The sequence below is a fragment of the Crinia signifera genome, chromosome 1 (assembly GCF_055691185.1).
Source record: "Crinia signifera chromosome 1, ASM5569118v1, whole genome shotgun sequence".
Lineage (NCBI taxonomy): Eukaryota > Metazoa > Chordata > Amphibia > Anura > Myobatrachidae > Crinia > Crinia signifera.
In genome coordinates, this window is record NC_139217.1 from 297,707,093 (window position 1) to 297,731,943 (window position 24,851).

Here is a 24,851-nt window from a genome sequence, read left to right on the forward strand (position 1 = left end):
CCACTCATCTAGAATTGCAAGATCATTTTTAAGCATTTTGACATCTTCTGATGATTTGATGACTTTGCTAAGTTTTGTATCGTCCGCAAAGATGGATACATTGCTGAGTAACCCTATCCCAATATCGTTAATAAAAACGTTAAACAAAATGGGCCCCCAAAACCGAACCCTGGGGCACTCCACTTAGTACCGGTATCATATCTGATATGGCACCATTCACAACCACTCTTTGTTCTCTATTACATAGCCAATTCCCTACCCATCTGCAGATATTTTCACCCAATCCTAGGTTCTCCATTTTATTAATCAATCTCTTGCGTTTGGACAGTATCAAATGCTTTAGCGAAATCTAGGAAAATCACATCTACAGCATTTCCATTATCGAGGTTTTTGCTAACCTCTTCATAGAACCCTAGTAGATTAGTTTGGCATGAACGATTTTTCACGAACCCATGTTGGTTAGTACTGAGTAGACGGTGATGATCTAAATATTCCTGGATTCCATCCCTTAAAAATCCTTCAAATAGTTTACCCACAATTGATGTTAAACTGAAGCAGACCTGAAATAATCATAATGACTGGACAGCTAAATTACCATCAGTCTATGCTCTCATATATCCCGTGTAGTGAGCTACATACATACACACATATATACTGTATGTTGTGAATGAGGTTATTTCAATGAAATAAACAAGGATTCAAGGGTAAATTTAGTAAAGCTTCTAAAAAAAAAAAAAAAAAAAAAAATTTATAAAAAAAAAAAAAAAAAAGGAAGAGGTGATCTTGCCCATAGCAAACAGTCAGATGAGTTCTATCATTTACTAGGATGCAATAAAGAAAATATAGACAAAATGTGACTGATTGAAAAAGAGATCACCTATTTTCATTTGTACAAATTTTAATACATTTACCCCTAGGTCTAGATCATAGGCTCTGAAACTCGGTTTTTCAGGTCTCTGATAGAACCACATGAATTAATTATATACACCTATGGATCTTTTAAAATAGGTCAGCTGGTTGACCCCGAAAACGTGAGCTTCTGGGAATTCAGAGAACAGAGTTTGAGAACCAGTGGTCTCGAAAACATTCAGTGTAAGGTTGTAAATATGACCTAAAAGGTAAAGCCTACAACATATTGCCAGTAAAGAAACTTGTTAAATAGTTTTTGTTCTTCCACTGATGATTTATATAGACTAGATGAAGTACCCGACACTGTCCAGGTTAAATAATAAAAAAAAAGTTCTGACTGACCCCGAACCTCCTAATATGTCTTCTGAAGTCTAATGTTACTGTGGGCATTGCACAATTTTCCAAATTATTTCAGTGGAAGGCCCGAAACATGCTCCTTGGGTCAAAGTTATACTCAGTGCATTCCACTGTGAGTTCCAAACAGGACATCATGACCAGGTGTCCTAATGTAGGTGTCCTGGTCCCCCGGCGTTCGTCTTCAGAGGTATTCCCAGTCCCAATGACGCATTGCTCCAGTGTGCGGGTGACGTCGTGACAACAATGCTGTAAATATAAAACTACTCTATACCTCGGCAAAATGCAAGAAAAGTGCAGATCCCGTAATACTTTTACATAAACAACACAACTATATTTTGTCTTTATAACAAAAACAATGCAATATTTAATATGTTCCTAGGAACATAGTAGTCCATTGGAAAATAGTTCAACATTAGCCTTAGTAAGAACGTCACATTTAGTAAAGACAACGAAAATGGATGGCACTGGAAGTCATCTATTAATAGACCCAAAAATAATTACTATAAATAAACTGGTATTTAAGATCAAGCACATCAACATTTTCTACAACTCCGTAAGATAAATCACCCAATGGGTGTTTCTTCACAGCTGGCTAGTGTCTTCTTATCAAAGCTCAAACAGATGGACAATCTTCTATGTTATAACCACAACCGAAGCTTACTTCACAGTTAAAACCTTTTAAAAAAAATATACCAAACGTGCACTTCAATAACAATACATTAAACACATTTTCATACTTATTTACACATCGGTCAGAAGGCCAGACACGTTATTATGCCCCCTTATTATGCTCAGGCACATGAGCCCCCCCCCGAGCCCTCCCAAAAATACCCGAGCCTGCTGCCGACATCAATGCGCAATGTGACAGGCCGTTAGGCTGAAGAAAGCGCTGCAGAGAAATACTGCTATCTTTTATTATTAAGGTACCGTATGCATAAGAAGGGGGGGGGGGCTGAGGCTCAGGAGAGGTACCCTTTAATGAATATATGCTCAATACTTTATGCCTGGGGGGAGGACAGCGGCATCACTGCAGGGAAGCTGCAGATGAGGGGGGTCTTAAAACTTTATATGGTGTGTTTTGCTGGGGCAGGACAAACCTGCCCTGTTAGGTTTGTCCTGCCCCAGCAAAACCCACCACTCAAGGGACCAGACAGCTGCTAGTGACAGGGAGGTGTGCGGAAGAGGGGGTAGTCTTATATGGCGAGTATATAACAAACTCTACATTTTGAGTGGAAATGTTGGGGGGTCGTCTTATACGCCGGCAAATACGGTATATAAGATTAGATATCTTGTAGACTATGCAAGGGCCCTTCTGGTAAAGAGCATATAGATCAGTGGTGGCCAGAAGGTCGATCGCGATCTACCAGTCGATCGCGGGCCTTCCGCCGGTAGATCGCGATCGGTATTGTGCCCAGTCCCCGTTAAAATAGTTTGTTGCTGCCCGCTGCCCGTCTGCTGGCTGAAGCCTCTCAGGGCTTCAGCGTTCCCAGTGGTGCACTGCGCGGGTGCACGGATGACGTCACCGCGCACCGGCGCATCGGCTCAGTGTAGGACTGGGAACGCTGAAGAGGGCGGGAGCTGCAGTTTGAATACTGCAGAGCGGGCAGAGAAGGGCTGAGCGGCAGAGCGGGCAGAGCGGCTGAGCGGGCAGAGAAGGCAGAGAAGGGCTGAGCGGGCTGAGCGGCAGAGCGGCTGAGCGGGCAGAGAAGGGCTGAGCGGCAGAGCGTCTCCAGCGTCTCCAGCGTCCAAGGTACTGTGCAATCTGCTCCTGGACCTGTGCTGTAGGGGAGGGGGGGGAGGGGGTGCGTTATGGAGAGGTGAACATCGTGTGTCACCACTTGCAGGGGCTGCTGGATTGGTACTTGCTTTGCCACAAACATAAGGGTGTTAGAAAATGTGAATAAACAACTGAAATGCAAACCCAGCAAATTGGATGTGTGTGGGGGGGGGGGGGTTTCTAAAATCTGTGGCATGTTAATGAGGGGGGGGGGGGGGTTCTAAAATCTGGGGCATCCCAAACAAGGCAAGCATTTTCTGTATTCATTTATGGTGGTTGTTACATGGAGGGAGGTGGCCCCCATGTGTCCCCTATCAGCCAGGGTTGCCCAATGTGTGCTGTATAATTCCTTTGGTGCCCCCTTGTGTCACATATAAGCCAGGGGTGCCCAATGTGTGCGGTATAATTCCATTTGTACCCCCTTTGTGTCACATCAGCCGGGGGTGCCCAATGTGTGCGGTATAATTCCATTTGTACCCCCTTTGTGTCACATATCAGCCGGGGGTGCCCAATGTGTGCTGTATAATTCCATTTGTGTCCCCTATCAGCCAGGGGTGCCCAATGTGTGCGGTATAATTCCATTTGTACCCCCTTTGTGTCACATCAGCCGGGGGTGCCCAATGTGTGCGGTATAATTCCATTTGTACCCCCTTTGTGTCCCCTATCAGCCAGGGTTGCCCAATGTGTGCTGTATAATTCCTTTGGTGCCCCCTTGTGTCACATATAAGCCAGGGGTGCCCAATGTGTGCGGTATAATTCCATTTGTACCCCCTTTGTGTCACATCAGCCGGGGGTGCCCAATGTGTGCGGTATAATTCCATTTGTACCCCCTTTGTGTCCCCTATCAGCCAGGGTTGCCCAATGTGTGCTGTATAATTCCTTTGGTGCCCCCTTGTGTCACATATAAGCCAGGGGTGCCCAATGTGTGCGGTATAATTCCATTTGTACCCCCTTTGTGTCACATCAGCCGGGGGTGCCCAATGTGTGCGGTATAATTCCATTTGTACCCCCTTTGTGTCCCCTATCAGCCAGGGTTGCCCAATGTGTGCTGTATAATTCCTTTGGTGCCCCCTTGTGTCACATATAAGCCAGGGGTGCCCAATGTGTGCGGTATAATTCCATTTGTACCCCCTTTGTGTCACATCAGCCGGGGGTGCCCAATGTGTGCGGTATAATTCCATTTGTACCCCCTTTGTGTCACATATCAGCCGGGGGTGCCCAATGTGTGCTGTATAATTCCATTTGTGTCCCCTATCAGCCAGGGGTGCCCAATGTGTGCGGTATAATTCCATTTGTACCCCCTTTGTGTCACATCAGCCGGGGGTGCCCAATGTGTGCGGTATAATTCCATTTGTACCCCCTTTGTGTCACATATCAGCCGGGGGTGCCCAATGTGTGCTGTATAATTCCATTTGTGTCCCCTATCAGCCAGGGGTGCCCAATGTGTGCTGTACAATTCCTTTGGTACCCCCTTGTGTCACATATCAGCCAGGGGTGCCCAATGTGTGCGGTATAATTCCATTTGTACCCCCTTTGTGTCACATATCAGCCAGGGGTGCCCAAATGTGTGCTGTACCAAGGGTGCCCAAATGTGTGCGGTATAATTCCAAGGGTGCCCAAATGTGTGCTGTACCAAGGGTGCCCAAATGTGTGCTGTACCAAGGGTGCTCAAATGTGTGCTGTACCAAGGGTGCTCAAATGTGTGCGGTATAATTCCAAGGGTTGCCCAAATGTGTGCGGTATAATTCCAAGGGTTGCCCAAATGTGTGCGGTATAATTCCAAGGGTGCCCAAATGTGTGCGGTATAATTCCAAGGGTGCCCAAATGTGTGCGGTATAATTCCAAGGATGCCCAAATGTGTGCTGTACCAAGGGTGCCCAAATGTGTGCTGTACCAAGGGTGCTCAAATGTGTGCGGTATAATTCCAAGGGTGCCCAAATGTGTGCGGTATAATTCCAAGGGTGCCCAAATGTGTGCTGTACCAAGGGTGCCCAAATGTGTGCGGTATAATTCCATTGGTACCCCCATGTGTCCCCTATCAGTCCAGGGTTGCCCAAATGTGTGCTGTATAATTCCAAGGGTGCCCAAATGTATGCGGTATAATTCCATTGGTACCCCAAATGTGTGCAGTATAATTTCAGGGGTGCCTAAATGTGTTGTCACTTAGGTCACAGAGTCTTTGAGGTGCAGGGTTGAGCAAGGCAAGCCATTGTCTACAATACAAGTCTGAGCGGTCACAGTGCAGGAGCATTTTATCACCTCCACGAGAGTCTTCAAGGAAGAACAGGCAAACTATTGGTAAGTATATCCACTGAGTGTGCTGCTATGGTGGCTAATATGACATGGGGACTGATATTCATCATGATGTTTTTGTTTCCTAGGAGCCTGCTATCACCATGAGTACTGCACAAAATGCCAAGAAGCCAAAAACATACTATTTCCACTCTGAATGGGAGAATGACTTTTTTTTCACAATGTCAAACTCAAAATGTGTATGTCTGATCTGCCATTCTAAAGTTGCAATTGCAAAAAGAGGGAATCTGGAACGGCATTTTAAAACCATGCACAATAAGTTTGACACCGATTATCCTCCTAAAAGTGAATTGCGGAAGAAGAAAGTTCACCAGCTAAAACTGCACCTTGGCACTCAGCAGTCAGTTTTTACAAGACCTAGTGCTAAATCAAAGGCAGCTACTATTGCATCATTGCGTGTCAGCCACATACTTGCAAAGAAAAAAAAAAATTTTCAAGATGGAGAAATAGTGAAAGAGGCTTTTTTAGAGGCAGCAGATGTATTATTCCAAGATTTTAAAAACAAATCGGAGATTATGTCTTCTATTCAGGATATCCAGCTTTCCAGAAATTCTGTGATGCGACGCTGTGAAGTTATGGCTGACAATTTAGTGGAGCAGCTGCAAAAAGACCAAAAAGAGTGTGTCTTCTTTTCTCTGCAATTTGACGAGTCAACAGACCTGACAGACACATCACAACTTTGCATATTCTCTAGAATGGTTTTTGAAGATATGTCTGCTAAAGAGGAGATGCTAAAAATCCTGCCACTAAAGGGAAAAACTAGAGGGGAAGACATTTTTCAGGCCTTCAAGGAATACATAAAGGACACACAACTACCAATATACAAACTTGTTTCCATAACCACTGATGGAGCACCGTCTATGACCGGAAGGACCAATGGGTTCATTGCCCTGTGCAAACATGATGAAACATTTCCTGACTTCCTGAATTATCATTGCATAATTCATCAGCAAGCTTTGTGTGGTAAAATGCTAAATATGGCTGATGTCATGGATATAGCACTCAAAATTGTAAATTCAATTAGAGCACGAAGTCTTCAGAGGCGTCTCTTCCGATCACAACTTGAAAATAATGAAGCACCACATAATGATCTTTTATTGCACACTGATGTCCGATGGCTAAGTAGAGGTGCATTTCTGCAAAGATTTAGAGAACTACTACCCGAAATCAAAGATTTTTTAGAGTCCAGAGATGTGGAATACAGGCAGTTGGATGACGAACAGTGGCTGCTAGATTTAGCTTTTTTAACAGACATCACAGCCCTGTTAAATGAACTGAATATACAGCTTCAAGGTAAAGACAAAAATGTTGTTGAAATGATTGGGTCTATTAACTTCTTTAAGCAGAAACTGAAAATGCTGTGTGTGCGTCTCCAGCAGTACAACCTGCGTGACTTTAAAAATCTTCTCTCTGAGCTAGATGCTCAAAAAAAAGAACATTCGCAACTTGCCATTTCCAGATATATGGAACAGATTGAAAACCTCCAATCAGACTTTGAAAGACGTTTCAAGGACTTCAGATTTCTTGAACCGCTAGCAACATTTTTGTCTTTTCCCTTTGGTACAGACAAGGATATTGATGATATTGCATCCCAAATGTCCTCTCTTTTTCATATGGACACCTCTTCAGTTGCAGATGAAATAATGACTTTGCAAAATGATATTTTTATCAAAGCCCGGTCTTCTGAAGGAAATTTTTGGAAGCTTCTTGCTGAAGAAAAATATCCTAACCTAAGAAAAAGTGCCATGTACATAACAGCACTTTTTGGCTCCACGTATCTTTGTGAGTCTGCATTCTCGCATATGAAAATAATAAAATCCAAATACAGATCAAGTCTAACTGATGACCACCTTGACGCCTGCTTACGATTAGGAACGAGTACCTACTGCCCTGAGTATTCAAAGCTTGCTGATGCCATGCAGTGCAAGTCATCTCATACCTAAATTTGATTTCACCTCTGATGAAAACTACAGCTGTCTGTTTATGCAATTATGTTTGTACAATAAACTCTTATTTTCTTCATCTACCATTCGAGTGTCCGTTCCTATCCTTCTGCAAACAAGGGGGGTAAGGGCTTTCTTTATTCTACTTTGTATGTTCCTGGCACCGGATACACCATCTTAATACAGAGTGCCATCCTGTGAACCAAACGATAATACCTAAATTTGCAAGATTTCCCAACATATTGACGCCGGTAGATCTCCGGTAAGTAAGAGTTCAAAAAGTAGATCCCAGGATACAAAAGTCCGGCCACCCCTGATATAGATCATATGCTTTTATGGTTGTAAACACATTACATTGCAAATTACAGAAAAAAAGGATTTTACTGTCTTCGCAAAACTGAGTAAGCCTGAGACTTTCACTAATCTGAGACAGGGTGGAACTGGTCAGCGCTGAGGTTGCAGCCCCTCCTCAAAATCACCTGGGCGCATCACCAGAACTCCAGCTTCCTTTCTGTCAAACTGTGAGAGAATTATGATGAAAAACAGATTTTCTCTTGTGCAATTTGATAGATTAATTGCTTGATTTGCAAATTCTCTATTCAGCAATCAACTCTGAATCAGGGCCAAGATGTGGGCAACTGAATAGCCGCAAACGTTCATCCTGTGGAGTTTAACAGACAGTGGTCTACCCAATACTTTTTCCACATACAAAACCTAAGAGGTTTTTCTTTCCTGCAAGCATAGGGCACCATGAGCAACAGAAACGCTCACTGCGTAGAGCTGCTGCTACACACCAGACTGGTACCAGTCCTGACCATTTCTGGACCAGGAGCTGTCGCGCTTGATGGAAGTGCATCACTCACCTAGACCAGTGGTTCCCAACCCTTTTCCTCTCCCGTACCTTTGATTAAGCTTTTCATTTAGGGAGTACCCTCTCCTCTCAATCAGATATATCCACAGTACTTTCAAATGGAGTGGATATGAGTGGTATGCGTATCCTCATATTAAGGAGCAGTGGAGGCGTAGTGTGCGGTCAGGAATCGGGTCTTGTCTGACTACTTGCTGTGTACTGTCTTTAGGGTTCCCTCTAACAGGTATGGTATAACTTACTGACAGTCATTTCTCTGATATTGGAGACTTCTTCCGCCATCAGGAGATCTCTTTGCCATAACCAAAATTATTTTCAAGTACCCCCATTTGGGAAACTGACCTAGACTGTCAGGACATGTTATTAAGCCACAATAATAATAATTTAGATAATTTGTTTTTGTTCTTTCCTGAGATTAGCTGACCGCTCAACCAAAATGAGTCCAGATCTCTTGCACATGACTCTAGATACTGCTCAGCAGCCAGAGCTCCCAATATAAAAGGTCTCAACTCATGACCAGAACAACTTGTACTGTATCCAGTCTGCTAGTTCTAGCCTGCAATATTCAGAGTTTGACTCACCAGTACTCGGTGTTCCATCAAATTGCAGTGTTTTTTTCCAGCAATGGCCAGTATTACGGAGTGCTAGCCAAAGCCATTTGTGCATTATTGTAGGCTTCAAGCTCCTTCCAGTCATGTTAAAATCTTCCAGAGTCAAGATATATAATTTTCCAGCACTCATCTGTCCTGCTAAATGCTACCCAAAGATTCCGGTGCTATATATGCTTCAAGTTCCACTTAGTGTGTATAGTCATCATTCACAGATCAGGCGAAAAACTGCGTTCTATTCAAGTTGTAATCACCGGCAGCTGTGTGCTTTCCACGACTCCTGAGCATGGTTGTATGCTTCTAAAGTGTATAACTATACTGTTAGCATCATTAAGTCTCCTATGTGAGCCTATGTAACTTCAAGTACCACAAAGACAGTTCAGCTAGTGCTACTCAGTCATCTGAGGAATCCTGATTTCATCAACAGTCAGTCTGTTCTCATCACAGACTGCAGTTACATCATAGGCATTCTCTGTGTTCGTCTACTTGCAAAACACTTCAACTATTCCAGTCTGTGGTTCCTTTACCTGCCTACTCACCAATCTCCTACAGTCTGCAGTTGAGATACTCCTAGTACCAGAGTTCAGAGCACTCCCTCCTGGTGAGCACTAAGCAAAGACTCTTGCCCACATCTTGGTACCCTCTAGTTACTTCATACTGGTGACGACCCTACCTGCTGCTGGAAGCATCCTTGTGTGTACAACTACTCATTGGTTACTGTAATTTCGGTACTTGTGAGTTATCCGGGCTGCCGATTTCTAAATCGGGTCGGATCGGGCACATCGCATCGCATCGCATGCGACCATCGGATGCGATGCCCCGATTTTTCCATAGGAATCAATGTTAAAATGGACTGAGTCCATTTTAACATGGAATTCAATGGGAAAAAGGGGTCCTTTTCATACCCCTACTATCCAAGTGGGCATGGAGTTGGATATAAACCTGTGGCGAGCGTAGCGAGCCACCGAGCCCGAAGCGTGGCGAGCGTAGCGAGCCCCGCGAGGGGACACAGAATACCGTCCCCTCGCGGGGCTCGCTTCGCTCACCTCGCTACGCTCGCCACAGGTTTATATCCAACTCCATGCCCACTTGGATAGTAGGGGTATGAAAAGGACCCCTTTTTCCCATTGAATTCCATGTTAAAATGGACTCAGTCCATTTTAACATTGATTCCTATGGAAAAATCGGGTCATCGCATCCGATGGTCGCATGCGATGCGATGCGATATCGCATCGCATCGCATCTGATTGTATGCCTTAACTTAAGGCATACAATCAAAAAAATCGGCAGCCCAGATAACTCACAAGTACCGTAATTTCTACAAGAGACTATCCACTGTAATTTCTACAAGAGACTATCCACATTTCAGCACTGGGTACACTCCAAAGTCACAGTCCTGCTCAGATTGCCAGCCCCATTGTACATTAAACCATTCCAATATGAAGAGTTATTAAACCACTAAGGTTTCCACCACACACGCATACCTCCCAACTGTCACGATTACAGCGGGACAGTCCCGATTTTCGGGTCCTGTCCCGCTGTCCCACCCGCGGCAGGCATTGTCCCGCTGCGGGGGTGGCAGTTGGGAGACCCCCCAATGTAGTAGAATAGACGCTGTGCGCATGCGCACAGCGTCTATTCTCGTATGAAAATGAGGCCGCGACTAATTAGCATAAGCTGTGCCCTCATTTGCATACGCCCCACCCCCTTTTTGGACGCTCGCGCGGTCCCTATTTCGTCCGGACTGAAGTTGGGAGGTATGTTTGGTCTGCACCGATATAACTCAGGATCATGAGCCTAATAAAAAAATGACAGCTGCCCGTTCCAGACCAGGCCTCATCTGCCTGCCAAGCAGAAAGTGTGGTGGGGGAGGGAGAAGATGTGCATTTTGTAATAATGGGGTTATAGCAGAATAAGTGGAGGAAATAGGTCTTATTTTCCTCAAGAGACGTTCAGCAATGGGAAGATTTTGAGACCAAGGTAAACATTGGATTGGAAGGTTTTAGGAATATTCTTCAGTTACTACCCATTATTTATTTGTATAAGCTCAGGCGGATCAAACATCCAAGTTATCTTAGGTTGATTACCACCCCCATACAAATATTCTTAAGAGTAATAAATATTATCTGCAAGTCATATGATTACAGCATGTAATAAGCACTGCAGAAGACCTTGTAGTCTAAATGGTGTTTATGGCTTGTAGGGAGACATTACAACAGCTGTAACATCACTCTGTAATAGCAATGGTGATTTACAATTCAAACACTTAAAATACTGCAACAAATAGTGAATGTTCTAACAGGGCCACCAAATAGGAAGAAGGTATGTACAGTTCTGCACTATGCCAACTAATCAAGTCAAGCCTAAACAAATGTAATTTCTGAGTAACAATCAGAGCAGTAAAAGGCTGGCTTTGGGACCTGGGGACCACAGCTTGAGTTTATCAGCATAAATTCTGGAGGCCATACCTTCAGAAGGATATAAATACATTAGAGATGGCAACTAAAATGAAGGGCAACTAAAATGGTGCATGGAAAAAAAAAATATTCAAAAAAACATGAAAAACTCCACATCAAAAATGGCTTCCATATACCATAAAACATATATATAAAAAATATATAGCAGGAAAATATATAAAACAGTTCTTTTGCACAACACGGTCACTGCCTCCTAGGGAAATTGGTGATTTTGGATGTAACAAACCAGACCTTTTCAGGGAAACTTGTGATTTTGCAGAAAAAAAGCAAAGAACTCATAGGGAAAGCTGTTATTCCCGGGTGACTCCTATGGGGCTTTTCAACACAGTCTCACAGTCACCTCTCCAAGGCTTGGAGCAAAGAATAGGGAAAAAAAAGACCACTCTCACCCTTCGGCTGTATAAACTGTTAGGGACTTGGATTGGGGACGTCACGGCCGCCCACGCTGCCACTGCGGTTGCCCGTGTGACCCCTTTCCTCTGGATGCCGTCTACTCAGGGAAGATGTTATTCTCAGAGACTGCTCTGCCACTGCAGTCTCTGGATTCTCCTGCCTTCCAGTATCACTGACTCCACTTGCGGTAAATGAATGCAGGAGCTGGAAATAATGACAGTCCGTCTCTCACTCTGGTGCGCTAGGTCTCAGCCGGCTGTAATCAGCTGAGCGCCTCCTGCTTCCCCCGCGTCTGGAGGTCAGGTTACTTGTGGATGGGTGGTCTATGCGGGACTGTCCATGCACCTGTCCGACCTCAATCTCACAGGCACCGCTCAGCTCACCGCTTACAAGTGCTCTCTCTCTCTCCTCTCCCGCTATCACCTTAGATCCTTATCTGCGATTGCAGTAAACCGATTGGGAAACTCCAAGCTGCTGCCGCCAACGCGTTTCTACCCTCACTGGGTCTTTCTCAAGGCACCTGGTTACCGGGAATTGCAATAATATGCCATAGGACAAGTTGGGGAGATTCCACTTGGTGTGGGAAGATGTCAAAACCCCAGATCCAGTGGCATATCTAAAATGGGTGCAATCTCATCTCAGATTAGATCCTCTTGATGTCATGCTGCCTCTCCTTCCTATATCTGCTGCCGAAGGCAATCTTTCCAGTGATAGATCTTTAAAGATGGCACCAGCAAATGATTTTGCCTAAACTCTGGCACTGTGCCTGTACGGAAATCACAGTGAAGATGGTTACTGGCAGGAGGCATAAAGAATATCTCTGTATCAGACGCTGTCTAGATCCACCATGTTTTGGTTGACCATGCTTAGTCAAACCAGTCTAGTTAGATGCTTAAAGATAGTCGACAGCATCTAGATTATCAGTAATGAAAGTTAGACGCAAGCGTGATCGATAGTTACAAGGTCAACCTGAATTTTCCACCTTTTTTTTGGTCGATATAGGTCAACATTGGCACCAAATAGGTATAGGCTATGCTCGCTATGCTTTAGGCACACTGCCTCAGTACGCTTGACACACTATAATAATCTAACGCTATGCCCACTTGGATGGTCAATTATGAACAAAGTCAGCCTAAAGCAAAAAAAAAAAAAAGTAAAAAAATAACTTATGTCGACCTTCAATCAAAAAGTATATGTAAGTCTCCTGTATATGATCAGAGAGCACCCTGTATTAGACAAAATATCAAGCTTTAACACTTTGGAGTTCCAACGTTGCTGTGAGAGATCCTCAAAACATCTGCTAAAAATTCCAGTGTCACTCACTGCGGCTGTTCTTATTTTTGGGTGATATATGTAACTTAACTTCATTTAAATAATTTGCCTGAATTTGTATTTATTTTTATACGTGCAGCACATATGATCTGAGGGCCCACATCGTGACCCGAGGGACCGCATATCATATTGACATTCCTCACGATCCGCTGCACTTCCCGCTGAAATTGTCAGGCGCGCCTCCCAGCCATTACCTGGTAACCGGGACGCCGCTCCTCCTGCTCTCCGCCCACTGCCTGGTATCTGGAAGACATTGGGCGCCTGTGCTGCCAGTCCCTGTCCGGCACCTAGCAACAAGCAGATGCTGGGCGCTCAGAGCCGCCGGTTGCCTGGCAATGGGAACGGCAGGTGCAGGTGGCATCTCCCGTTGTCCAGGAAGGCTTAGGTTACTGCAGCTGGGCTCAGTTTAGTAACTAAGTGCTCATTGGCTGCCCGGCCTTTTTAGTTTCTGGTTGCTTACTTCCAAATCGCTGGTGATAGTTTATGCTAATTTTCCTGTTTGAACCGGTCAGCTGTGGTATACCTGCATGTCAGAGACCTTGCCATTTGCTCCAGTTTGTCCCAGCTCCCCTGCAGCCCAGATCCTGGTGTGGAGCTTCCACTCAGGCCGTTCCGAACCTTGTCATTTATTGTCTTTCCATCTTATGCATTGTCGCATTATTCACATGTGTTTGTATAAGTTGCTTATAACAGCTTATGCCCTTGATGGCTAACCTTGACACTCCAGCTGTTGTTGAACTACACATCCCCAGCATGCTCTGCTTCAGTTTTGCTATTTGGCGGTGCTACTGTATATTCTGATGCAGAGCTTGCTGGGATGTGTACTTCAACAACAGCTAGGAGTGTCAAGGTTAGCCATCAACGCCCTATGCATTATTGCATCTGTCTTTACAAACCGACTCTTGTTTTGTTACTAATAACACATTATGCATTGTTGCATTTGTCTTTACAGTCTCTTGTTTAGTTGCTTATAACACCCATTGCATTGTTGAACTCAATCCTGTTATTATCTTTATTAGCACACCCAGTGCACAGCTGTATTTCCAGACTATGGTTTCTGAGTACTCCTCACTGTGTACAATTTCCCCTGCCCAGCCTCCAATAGCCACTTTGTCTTTCAGGAGAGCTGGGGGCATCTGAGTACGGGGCGGACCTAATTTGCCCTGGAAAAACGGCTGCTATAGGTGAAGTCTTTAGCTACAGGAGGCTAGAGGATTGCTGGGCAGGGTAGAAATTGCAGTGTGGTCAGAGGCTGCTCAGTTGTGACAGCTCTGTGTACCGGTGTGACAAAAATCGTGTGGATCGGCCAGATATTGTTCAGGTGAATGCCAACTTAAGGCACTGTGAAAAAATAGTTTAAAAGTTAGAGCTATAAAAGCTATAGACAAAAATGGGGAAGGTTGAAGTAATAACACATAGAAGAAAGGTAGATTTATAGGCTCTCAAATTAAATTACTTTTAGCCACTTAACTGGTGTTACTTTTTCCTCCAAAAAGGCTCAGATATTGACAGTTTTTCTGATTGAAGTAGGTGAAAAATACATACATATATATATATATATATATATATATATATATATATATATATATATATATATCTATCCATAACAATTGTATCCATTTTTTTAACCATTTGTAAAATATGTTTTTTTGTTTTTTTTAAACATCAGATCATCACGATAACTGGCAGCAGACCATCATGATGTGTGTGTGGGGGGGGGGGGCGCTGAGGGGTCACTTTACATTTCACATGCAGCTGACACTCGGGATGGAGATGACAGAGACTAACATGTAATTTAGAAGATCAGTGGCTAGTACTTTACCTCTTGCAATTTTATCTCTTGCCAAACTTTACACATATATTTTAACTTGGAGAAAGCACTGATCCTGGTTCTGACAAAATGAAAAAGGGTTGTGGAATTATAGGGCTGATGGTCGTAAAATGGGCAGGAATGATGCATACAAATCTGACTTATTTCTGACGATATGCAAAGCTCGACAGTCAAAAGGTGAATGTGTTTTTATTTTTTTTTATCACTTTTTCTTGAGCCGACATGCGGTATTTCATGCCCTATCATTCACTAGGGTGTGGAGGGAGAACAGAATAGTGTGCCGACCATTCGGGACAAAACAGTGAAAAATCCATGTTGACCTTTTGACTGTTGACCTAGACACTAATGCTTGTGTCAACATTCCATCCATGTTGACCTTAAGCATGTCAACACAAGCCATGTCGACCTTCTGTGGTCGACCTAATGCATGTTTACCTTTGGTGGGTCGACCCAATGAGCCATACCTCAACTCTCTGCCTCTCATATGGGAAAGAAAAACCTCAGAATTACTTAAACACCCCCCTAAAAGCATAATCTATGACAAAAGCATCAGCTATTGTCAGTAAAGCAACCAAAAATGATTATCTAGTGTCAGTGACTGTCAATGTCTTCTTCCATTATCTGCATTGGTCTCTGATCACCAGCAAATAATATGGCTTTTCCAGGTGTCAAATAGACTTTTCCTCATCTGCATTGATTCCCAATTGTGCACAACGAGCAGATCAGTGCTATTTATTCTCACTTGTTTTTTTGAAATCTTGAAGAGAAGAAACCTTTCTATAGCCAGTCTGTGTGGCCAACACGGTCCACTCCATTTTGCCTAAATATTTCACTGCACGCAATATGCACTGTTCTTCTAAACACAAATGACATGTAATTTTGTCGTCATCATCATCACCTTTTCATTTAGCATAGCAAAAATAAGATTTCCACGTTTATTGTTCCAAATTAGGGGGAAGAACTACAGTATATGCCAGTGGTTTACAAACTGGGTGCCTCAGGCATTTGCAGGAGTGCCCCGGGTTGATGGTTTTAGATCAATTCCAAATTACTTATAGTCAATGTAACAGGCAAAACCAGTGCTTGTAGCTTCCCATAATAAAATATGTAGTCAAAAGGCAATAGATCGACACATGAAAAACGTCGACATGGAGTTTTTCTTTTCTTTCTGTCATCCAAGTGGACATACAGTTTGATTATTAGTGTTCATTCTAGCACCCGCCATCTTTGAATTCCCATGCAGTTGCTGTTCCCTGCCTGGGGTGTTGCTGTCTGCTTTGGTGTTTCTCGCACAGGTCTGGTTTGCATATCAGTGCTGATATACAGACCACACTGTGCTAGAAGCACTACAGCAGACAGCTACACCCCCAGGCAGGGAAGAGGAACTGCATGGGATTTCAAAGATGGCAAGCACTAGAATGAACACTAATTATTATAGTGTGCCCGAAGCATGGCGAGCACAGTCAGCCATGCCAGGGGATACGGTACACTTATACAGTGTCCATGTTGACCTATGTCAACATACATACCCCCCCCCCCCCCCCCAAAAAGTGAAAAACTCGTGTCCACCTTTTGACCATGTCAACTTAAGCTATGACAACCTTTTTCATGTGTCAACCAAATGACCCATACCCCCACATAACCGACCCTAAAGGTAACATATAAACACAATTTACTTAATTTAATATTATTTTCTGAATTTGTCAATAACAAACTATTGGCCTGGCAGTGCCATGAAATAAAATCCGATACTCTGTATATCTAAAGTAACTACTATATCTTTGAATTATTCTTAATAAACCTATATATGCTTCCGGTTCCGGCTTCCATGTGAGGAGTCGCAGGGCAGTGGAGCTCCGTGGAGAGCACCCCATTCTCACCGCCACGCAGTCTACCCCATCAGGAGGCTCTGCCCAGACCCCTAGGAGCCCTTCTCACTGCATATAGAGGTATCTCTCTCCCATGCCGAGATGCCGGGGATCGCTCTCAAAGACGCTGCAGGTAAAATTCAAGATGGTGGCCGCACAGAGCACAGCTCTCCCCACAGAAACAACTGGAGGTTAGTCTACCACTCTCTGCCAGCCCCGCTGACCCCCTGGCTGAGCTAGATGCTTCACACCAGGCTGCAGATTCTCACCAAGCAATGATCAAAGCGATCAGGGACACAATTGAACCTATGTTTGAGAGGCAAGCTGACCCTTTTTAAAGCTCTATAAATGAGCTGAACTTACAGGCAGAGTTTCTCAGACAGAAAATCGCCTGGGGACAGTGTTCCACGATGTCCAGGAATTGAAAGCCGAAAATTCCCTATTGCAAAAAACAGTACATTCCCTGACTGATAAGGTCGAAAGGGCCCAGTCTTACACAATTTTATTAAAAATAATTAAAAATACCCTACCTAACCTGTTAGATATAGAAACGGACTGTGCTGATATGGTAAGTGAAAGAGCACACCGCCTGGTCCCAGACCGTGCAGAACCTAACGCCAGACATAGAGTCATCATCTTCAGATGTTTAATTATCTGCATAAAGAATTAATATGGAATGCATCACACAGGAAAAAAACATTGCAGTGGGAATCGCAGAAACTCCACTTGTTCCAAGGGCCAGGAAAGACTTTTCTGTAGTATGCACCAAGCAGATTCCAGATGGTCATAAATTTGCACTTATGTACCCAGCCAAATTGCGCCTATTTGTGGAGACTCTTACAAGGACTTATCCAACCCTGGAGACCTAGACATGCGTCCCAAGGATACGGCTGGGGAGGGGCGATACCCCTCTTTGGCCCTCCATGAGAGATGGTCATTGGTGGATGCTAACAGATTTTTACTCCCATGGGGGACATTACAATAAACAGATTCCAGGAGGTCTGAGGGTATCTCCCGTTGCGTGTGACTTAAGACAGTGTGTCCTCTACCTACCTGGAGATAGATAATTAATGTTGGATTATTGTAATGTTTTTGTTTTGTCTTTATTCTTTTCGCCTTCATGGGGTACCGGCCCTGTCATATTGCCTAGGAGGTGCAACAGCACCAGTTTTCATGTTAAATTTATCCAGAAGCTCTAAGATTAGCAATGATTCACTTCGGAGGAAATTCTGTTCCAACTGTTTATTTGTTATATGTATGTTTGTCTGGTATGTCTTAATTTAGGGTTAGTATTGCGCAGAACATTATTACTATCATTCTTTATTTAATTCTGTTGGGGGGGGGGGGGGGATCAGTTTAGAAAGGGGGAAGGAAGGCAGAAACTAAATGTGACGTCTTTTTGGCATTTTTCTTCCAGGGGTTATAATGGCGTAGATTAAAATATGTTCATGGAGCGTGGGAGGGATTAATTCCCTGATAAAACAAAGAAAAAATTCTCCTTGATCTTAGATCTTTCAGATCCAGAGAGGTACGAGACAGGGCTGTCCATTGTCCCCCTTATTGTTTGCTCTGGCCCTTGAGTTACTGACCATTACTTTGCACGCCAGCACATCTTTTAAAGGTATCACTATTTGCCCATCCACTCTTAAAATATGCCTGTTTGCGGACGATATGATGCTCTTCGTCTCCAATTTGGCCTCATCCCTACCAAGTAAATTAGATACGTTATTGTCATTTGGTTTCTTTGCTGGGTATAGTGTCAATGTGCACAAATCAGAGTTGCTACAGGTGGCACGGAGCTCCCTTACTTCGGTCCCGCAGTCCCTGTTAAACCAGATCTAACGCAAATCCCAATCCATACAATACTTAGGGAATCAAATCCTAAGTAATGTATCTAGTCTTTACCCCCATAACTTTGCCTCTGTCATTACCAAGGTTTTGGCGCAACTGGAGGCGTGGAGATCTCTGCCGCTGTCGCTGTTGGGTAGGGCGGCTGTCCTACAGTCGATTATATTTTCTAAATTGATATACTGTATCCAAATTATACCCATTAGCCTTTCTTAAGAAGCCCATACACACTCCGTTATGTACTTTTAAAGTACACAAAGTATGTGCAGCACATACTTTTTGTACCGTACTATGTGATGCGCAGGAGCGCGCATCGCATAGTACAGAACGGAGCCGGACACAACGGAGCGTGTATGGGCTCCTTAAGGCTGATATCAAGAAATTTACAGCAGCTTTTTTTGCATTCCTATGGCAAAGGAGCCCAGGATCTCGAGACACAAACTATACTCTAAGAAGAGTGAAGGTGGTCTTGGAATACCTAATATTTTGGCATTCACCCAGTCAGTATTTATGAGATACATACTGGATTGGTTGCAGGGTTCGGTGAGTTATACCCATAAATTAACAGAGGAGGCAGTGTTTGCTCCTTATGCCCCGGCAGCCCTCTTGCATGCTCCATGCTCAGATCTCCCCCACAGACAATGGCCAATGTCTTGTTTAAGGACACTTACTTGGCTTGGTTGGCCATCAATAAGAAAATGGGTCGTAACCACAGGGCATCAAAATATGCCCCTTTCTGGGGTAACCCTTTATTTAAGCCGGGTTTGATTAACTCAGGTTTCTTACGGAGGAAAACAAAGGGATTTATGTCAATACGTGATATTTTTGACCATGGAGGAACCCTATTATCATTTCACGAGTTAGCTGCCAAATTTGCACTGGATTTTTTATGTACTTACAGGCTAGGCACTACGCACAAACCATGCCACTGTCAGTGGCAAACTCAGACACCCCAGACCCCTTACACGTCTCAATTACAAAGTTAACCTCAGCGGCACAGTATAAGCCAAGAGATGGGCGATCTTGAAGTCAGGATTGACTACCACTCTTTTTTTTTTTTTTTAATTGAGTCTTTATTTAAAGTTTTTTTCCTTTTACACAATAAAACAATAGCCATAAGGTCACAAATTATTCACCATTATCCAACAACGGCATATCTTCATTGATATTTGTACACATGGTTTAACAAATATGGCATTTTATCCCCCCACCCCTCCCCCATCCCCCCCCAACACATACCCCTGGCCTAACTTGTCCTCTCTCGCCTAACTTATTGAAATCTTTGTAATTGCGCTCTATCTGGATTCATCCTTACCAACTGTAATTTATACTTCGTCTGATGCGTATTGTACATTTTCCACCATCCTATATTTCCAATTTCATACAGCCAAATTCCCAGACTACTTTTGCTCTGGCACTATTCAAAAAATGCCCAGCCGTGACATGAGAGGAGCGAGGGGAAACAGAGAGAGAAAAAAAAAAAAAAAACAAAAAAAAAAAAACCTACACACCCGAATCTAATTACCGTGACATTACACACGTGTATTGTGTGGTTGTGCAAAAAAAAAAAAAAAAAAAAACATTCTATTTGGCATGTTTTGTTTGATTGAGTACTTTAATACTATACTAGTGTGCCCCTTTTTTGCCCCTAATCGAGGCCGTGAGCCCTAATGCGCCCCCCTCCCCCCCCTCCTTTTTCTAACTAATGTCGTGCTTAGTCAATTATTTATCCGTGTTACTTATTGTTGAATCCGTGTAGTGTTATTAAATCTCAAACCTATCAGTGTTGCCTGTCTAAGACCCTATTAAATAGGGATGTACCTTGTTTATTGTGTATTGAGGTACTCCCCCAATTCTATAAAACCTAAGAGTGTATGACCCCTCCGTTCTCCCTCCCTACAACCCACCCTCTTACCCCTCGGCTGCCCCTCCTTGCCCTAATTATAAATTTATTTACTGGCCTATGTGGACTTATAGTGCTGTTTAAAGTGCTAAACCTGTCCCTTCGCTTCTCTCCTGCCCTCAATCCCTCACATCATTCCTGGCTGTAATTTTAAATAGTCTTGAGTGTCTCCATTTATCCCAAATCTTCCCATATTTAGCCTGAGCCCCTCTGGAGGCGTATACATATCTCTCATGCTCGCACGTGGTATTAACTAGGTTCAACCATTCGGTGATATTTGGGCCCAAGGAGGCCATCCAATGCCTAGCAATGATGACTTTCGCTATTGCTGACACATTAATCACCAGATCCTTCCATTCGCCGTTCAGCTCATCCCGCTCCCACACCCCCATTACCAAGCTGAGCGTTGTGAGGAGACCTCGAGGTACACCTACCAATGCCAACTTGTCCGCCACCGCTTCCCAAAACTCCTTAATAACCTGGCAATCCCATAAGAGGTGCAAAAAAGAGCCTACCTCCATCCTGCATTTCGGGCAGCAATCTGAGTGAGTTCCTGCTATTTTTTTTAACCTGACCGGGGTTAGGTAGCTCCTATGAAGAATGTTGAATTGTACTTGCTGTATACGAATTGAAGTGGTTGCTCTTGCTGGAGCTGCCAAAGCCCGCCCCCAAACTATCCCATTCACCTGCGGGATATCTACGGCCCACTTGTCCATAAGGACCTGCAAGTCTTCATCCTGAGTGTATGAGTTCAGAAAACCATATATCCTGGACAATCTCTTATCGCCCAATTGTTTGATAAATTTTTTACAAGGTGATTCTACTATATTATGTCCGATATTATGTTCACTCCCCCCCTCTTCCTGTTGTAACGCACTTCTGATCTGGAGAAATCTAAAAAACATATGTCTAGGTAAATTAAATTCCATCTGGATTTCATCAAATGATTTGATGTTCCCATTCTTATAAAATTGTCCAATTCCTATCACCTGATATTTCCCCCATATCTCCATGCCCTGTTGCTCCTTTATTTCCCCTAATGCATCCAAGGAGAAAATGGAGGTATCAGGGTCCAACCCCTCGTGTTTAATCAACTTATGGACCCATCTCCAAATTTTCACCGCTTGCGTTACTATAGGCGGGGGGGACCCTCGCGCCTCCATTGACAGCAGCCGCTGAAGTGGAGCTAAATCCCCGACACATCTCATGAGACCAGCCAACTCCACAGTGGCTTCCCCTTCTCGCACCCACGCACAAAGATGAACCAACTGGGCCGCAAGATAATAAACTTTAAAGTTGGGAACCGCCAATCCACCCTTATCTTTATCTCTGCACAGGATATCCATCTTTATTCGAGGTCGCTTATCCCGCCATATAAACGAAGAGATAATACTGTTAATTTTTTTAAAATAATCATCTTTTATATAGACTGGAGACTGTTGGAATACGTAAAGCAACCTAGGCAGAACCGACATCTTAATCAGATTTACCCTGCCGATCTGAGAGATAGGGAGTCTTGACCAACATCGACACTTGGCCTTTATATCTTTTATTAACGGCGTGAGATTGTCCAGAATATAATTGGTTGTAATTTCCGAAACCCACACACCCAAGTATCTGAATCTGCCCGTGGACTGCAGGGGAAGACCAGTTAAGTCACCTGCCAAATTATTCCCTACGCTCATGAGGTGTGATTTCCCCCAGTTAATTGTAAGGCCCGAAAATTCCCCAAATTCCTGCATACACTCAATGATTCTAGGGATGTCTGCCTCGGGGTCTGCCACACCCACTAACAGATCATCCGCGTACAATGATACCAAGTTCAGGCCACTACCCGCTCCCTCCAGTTCCCTTCTCAGCTTGCAGGCCAGCGGTTCGACTGCGACCGCGAAAAGCAGGGGGGAAAGGGGACATCCCTGTCTAGTCCCCCTAAAAAGGGGGAACAACGGGGATGTGAACCCATTTATCGACACTCTGGCCTGCGGGTTTTTATAGAGTATTGATATCCACCCTATAAACCGATTCCCGAAGCCAAAGGTCTTAAGGGCAGCCCATAAATATTCCCATTCAATCGAGTCGAATGCTTTATTCGCATCAAATGATGCGACCGCAACTTTGGCTTTCCTATTCTGAGCAATTTGGATGTACGAGAAGACCCTTCTCAGATTGATCATGGTTGACTTCCCAGCCATAAATCCCGTTTGATCGGGATGTACGATCTTATCAATCACTTTACTTAACCGATTCCCCAAAACCTTGGCGTAAATCTTTGCATCTGAAGAAATCAGAGAAATAGGCCTATATGAATCAATCTGAGAAGGGTCCTTCCCACTTTTAGGGACACTTACTTGGCTTGGTTGGCCATCAATAAGAAAATGGGTCGTAACCACAGGGCATCAAAATATGCCCCTTTCTGGGGTAACCCTTTATTTAAGCCGGGTTTGATTAACTCAGGTTTCTTACGGAGGAAAACAAAGGGATTTATGTCAATACGTGATATTTTTGACCATGGAGGAACCCTATTATCATTTCACGAGTTAGCTGCCAAATTTGCACTGGATTTTTTATGTACTTACAGGCTAGGCACTACGCACAAACCATGCCACTGTCAGTGGCAAACTCAGACACCCCAGACCCCTTACACGTCTCAATTACAAAGTTAACCTCAGCGGCACAGTATAAGCCAAGAGATGGGCGATCTTGAAGTCAGGATTGACTACCACTCTAAATGCTATTGATTGAGACATTTTTTGTTATTTTGTCTTTTTTTATGTGTATGATTGCTATTTGACCAAATAAAAAAACTAATAAAACTAAAAAAAAAATAAACCTACATACACACACACACAATAGTGCCCCCTAGTGATAACTAGACAGATTCAAAGTTTCAGCCCTTGCAGCAACATCTAGATGTTAATGAATTCTGCATTACTACTAGTTTTGTATTAATGCACATTAAAAAAAAAACTCGAAAGTAAGAAATGCAGTATAAAGTTGCAGTAGTTTGGTTATAGATAATATATAATGTTTACATATACATCCTACATATTTGAGAAATATTTGGAGTACTGATACTTTTATGGTTATACAGTATAGTAGAAAGTACAGTGTGTGTTTGTTTACAAAGTTATTTAAAAAAAAAAAATACCATAAGCACATAGAATTCAGGTAATTGCCGAACTTTTTAACCAATTTAGGAAAGATTTTTGAACGGTGCTGCTAAAGGAGGCATAATAGCAGTAACATAACTGAAAAGGAAAGTTTTAATTCAGTTTCTATGAAGAGGATTCTACAAACATGCAATAAAGGGCAGTCAATACATATTTATGAAGATCTGTAATGGAGCTCTGTACTGTAGCGTCCTCTTCATAGAAACTGAATTAAAACTTTAATTTTCAGTTCTCAGGTTAGAGGGGGCAACCATGGTGGCACCGGCATAACTTGGCATAGCTGGTACACGAATCTGGTGGCTACCCCTGGAAGCTTTCTGGAGCAACCACACAAAGGGATATCACAATCTTGCCAATAAATGGTGACACTTAGCAAGTGACAAGAAGCTACACATCTCTCCCTGGCTGTACACAGTGTACAGACACCGCTAGTATGCGGTACTTCTGTTTACGTACAGAAGCATACTGTATGCATGTAGTAGGAAAGACACACATAGACATACACACACGTAGTAGTATTTATAGGAAGTGCCAGTGTATAGTGCAGATTACTCACCACCGGAGAAATCAGCGGCACTCCCCCACGAGCCCCTCATGCCCCGGCGGCGGCTGTCTCTCCCCCATGCTGGGTGCGCGCAGTGCCCTCAGTTGCGGCTGGCAGTAATCTCCCTTGGTGCTGGTTCTGGCGGCAGCAGTGCTGCCGGGGGTCCGAGGGGGGTGTGGTGCGGTCACTGACAGGGGAGATTCCCCGCCCCCTCTAGATAAGAAACATCTCTCACACACACACAAACACACCAGGCGTGTGCTCCGGCGGCGGCTGCGGGACTGGCTGCGCTGGGCAGCCCGTGTATCGCTGTCACCGTCCCGGCTACACCCCCTCTCGCACTTTCAGTTCCGGGGTGGAGGGGCGCAGCCAATGGGCAGCGCTACCGTATACCCAGGGGGGGGCAGCAGAGGACGTCGCGCATCTAACCGCCGTCGCACAAATTTGGATAGAAACGCCAACACGGAGTGTCACAGAGGGCAGTACACGGGCCCGGCGCTCTCCGGTTACGACCGGATACACTGCGCACGATCCAGCCGCCGCGTCTCTCCCACTACTGCGCTAGCGGCCAATTACAGGCCACCTCTCATGTACCTGGGGGATTAGCTGAATGTCATGTGATTCATGATTGGCTGGTGCCAGGTCCAATGCTGCTCTATGTGTAGATACATAAAAATAAAAGGATGATGACTTGAGCATAGTAGCAAGCT

General features: G+C 44.0%; 2 protein-coding genes across 2 annotated transcripts in view; one reads left to right on the forward strand and one right to left on the reverse strand.

The window, feature by feature from the left end:
* JAK2 (Janus kinase 2) overlaps positions 1–24,689 on the reverse strand; it is a 196,284-nt gene extending 171,595 nt beyond the window's left edge. Inside the window, exon 1 of the mRNA XM_083186002.1 lies at positions 24,154–24,689. The gene's annotated coding sequence lies outside the window, so the exon portion shown is untranslated. The remainder of the gene's footprint in view (positions 1–24,153) is intronic.
* Positions 3,270–7,385, forward strand: LOC146076968 (general transcription factor II-I repeat domain-containing protein 2A-like). Its single transcript, XM_083186001.1, has 2 exons — positions 3,270–5,341; positions 5,425–7,385. The coding sequence occupies exon 2, from the start codon at positions 5,440–5,442 to the stop codon at positions 7,297–7,299; it is 1,860 nt and encodes a 619-aa protein (XP_083042127.1). The 5' UTR covers positions 3,270–5,341; positions 5,425–5,439; the 3' UTR covers positions 7,300–7,385.
* Positions 24,690–24,851: the final 162 nt, after the last annotated feature.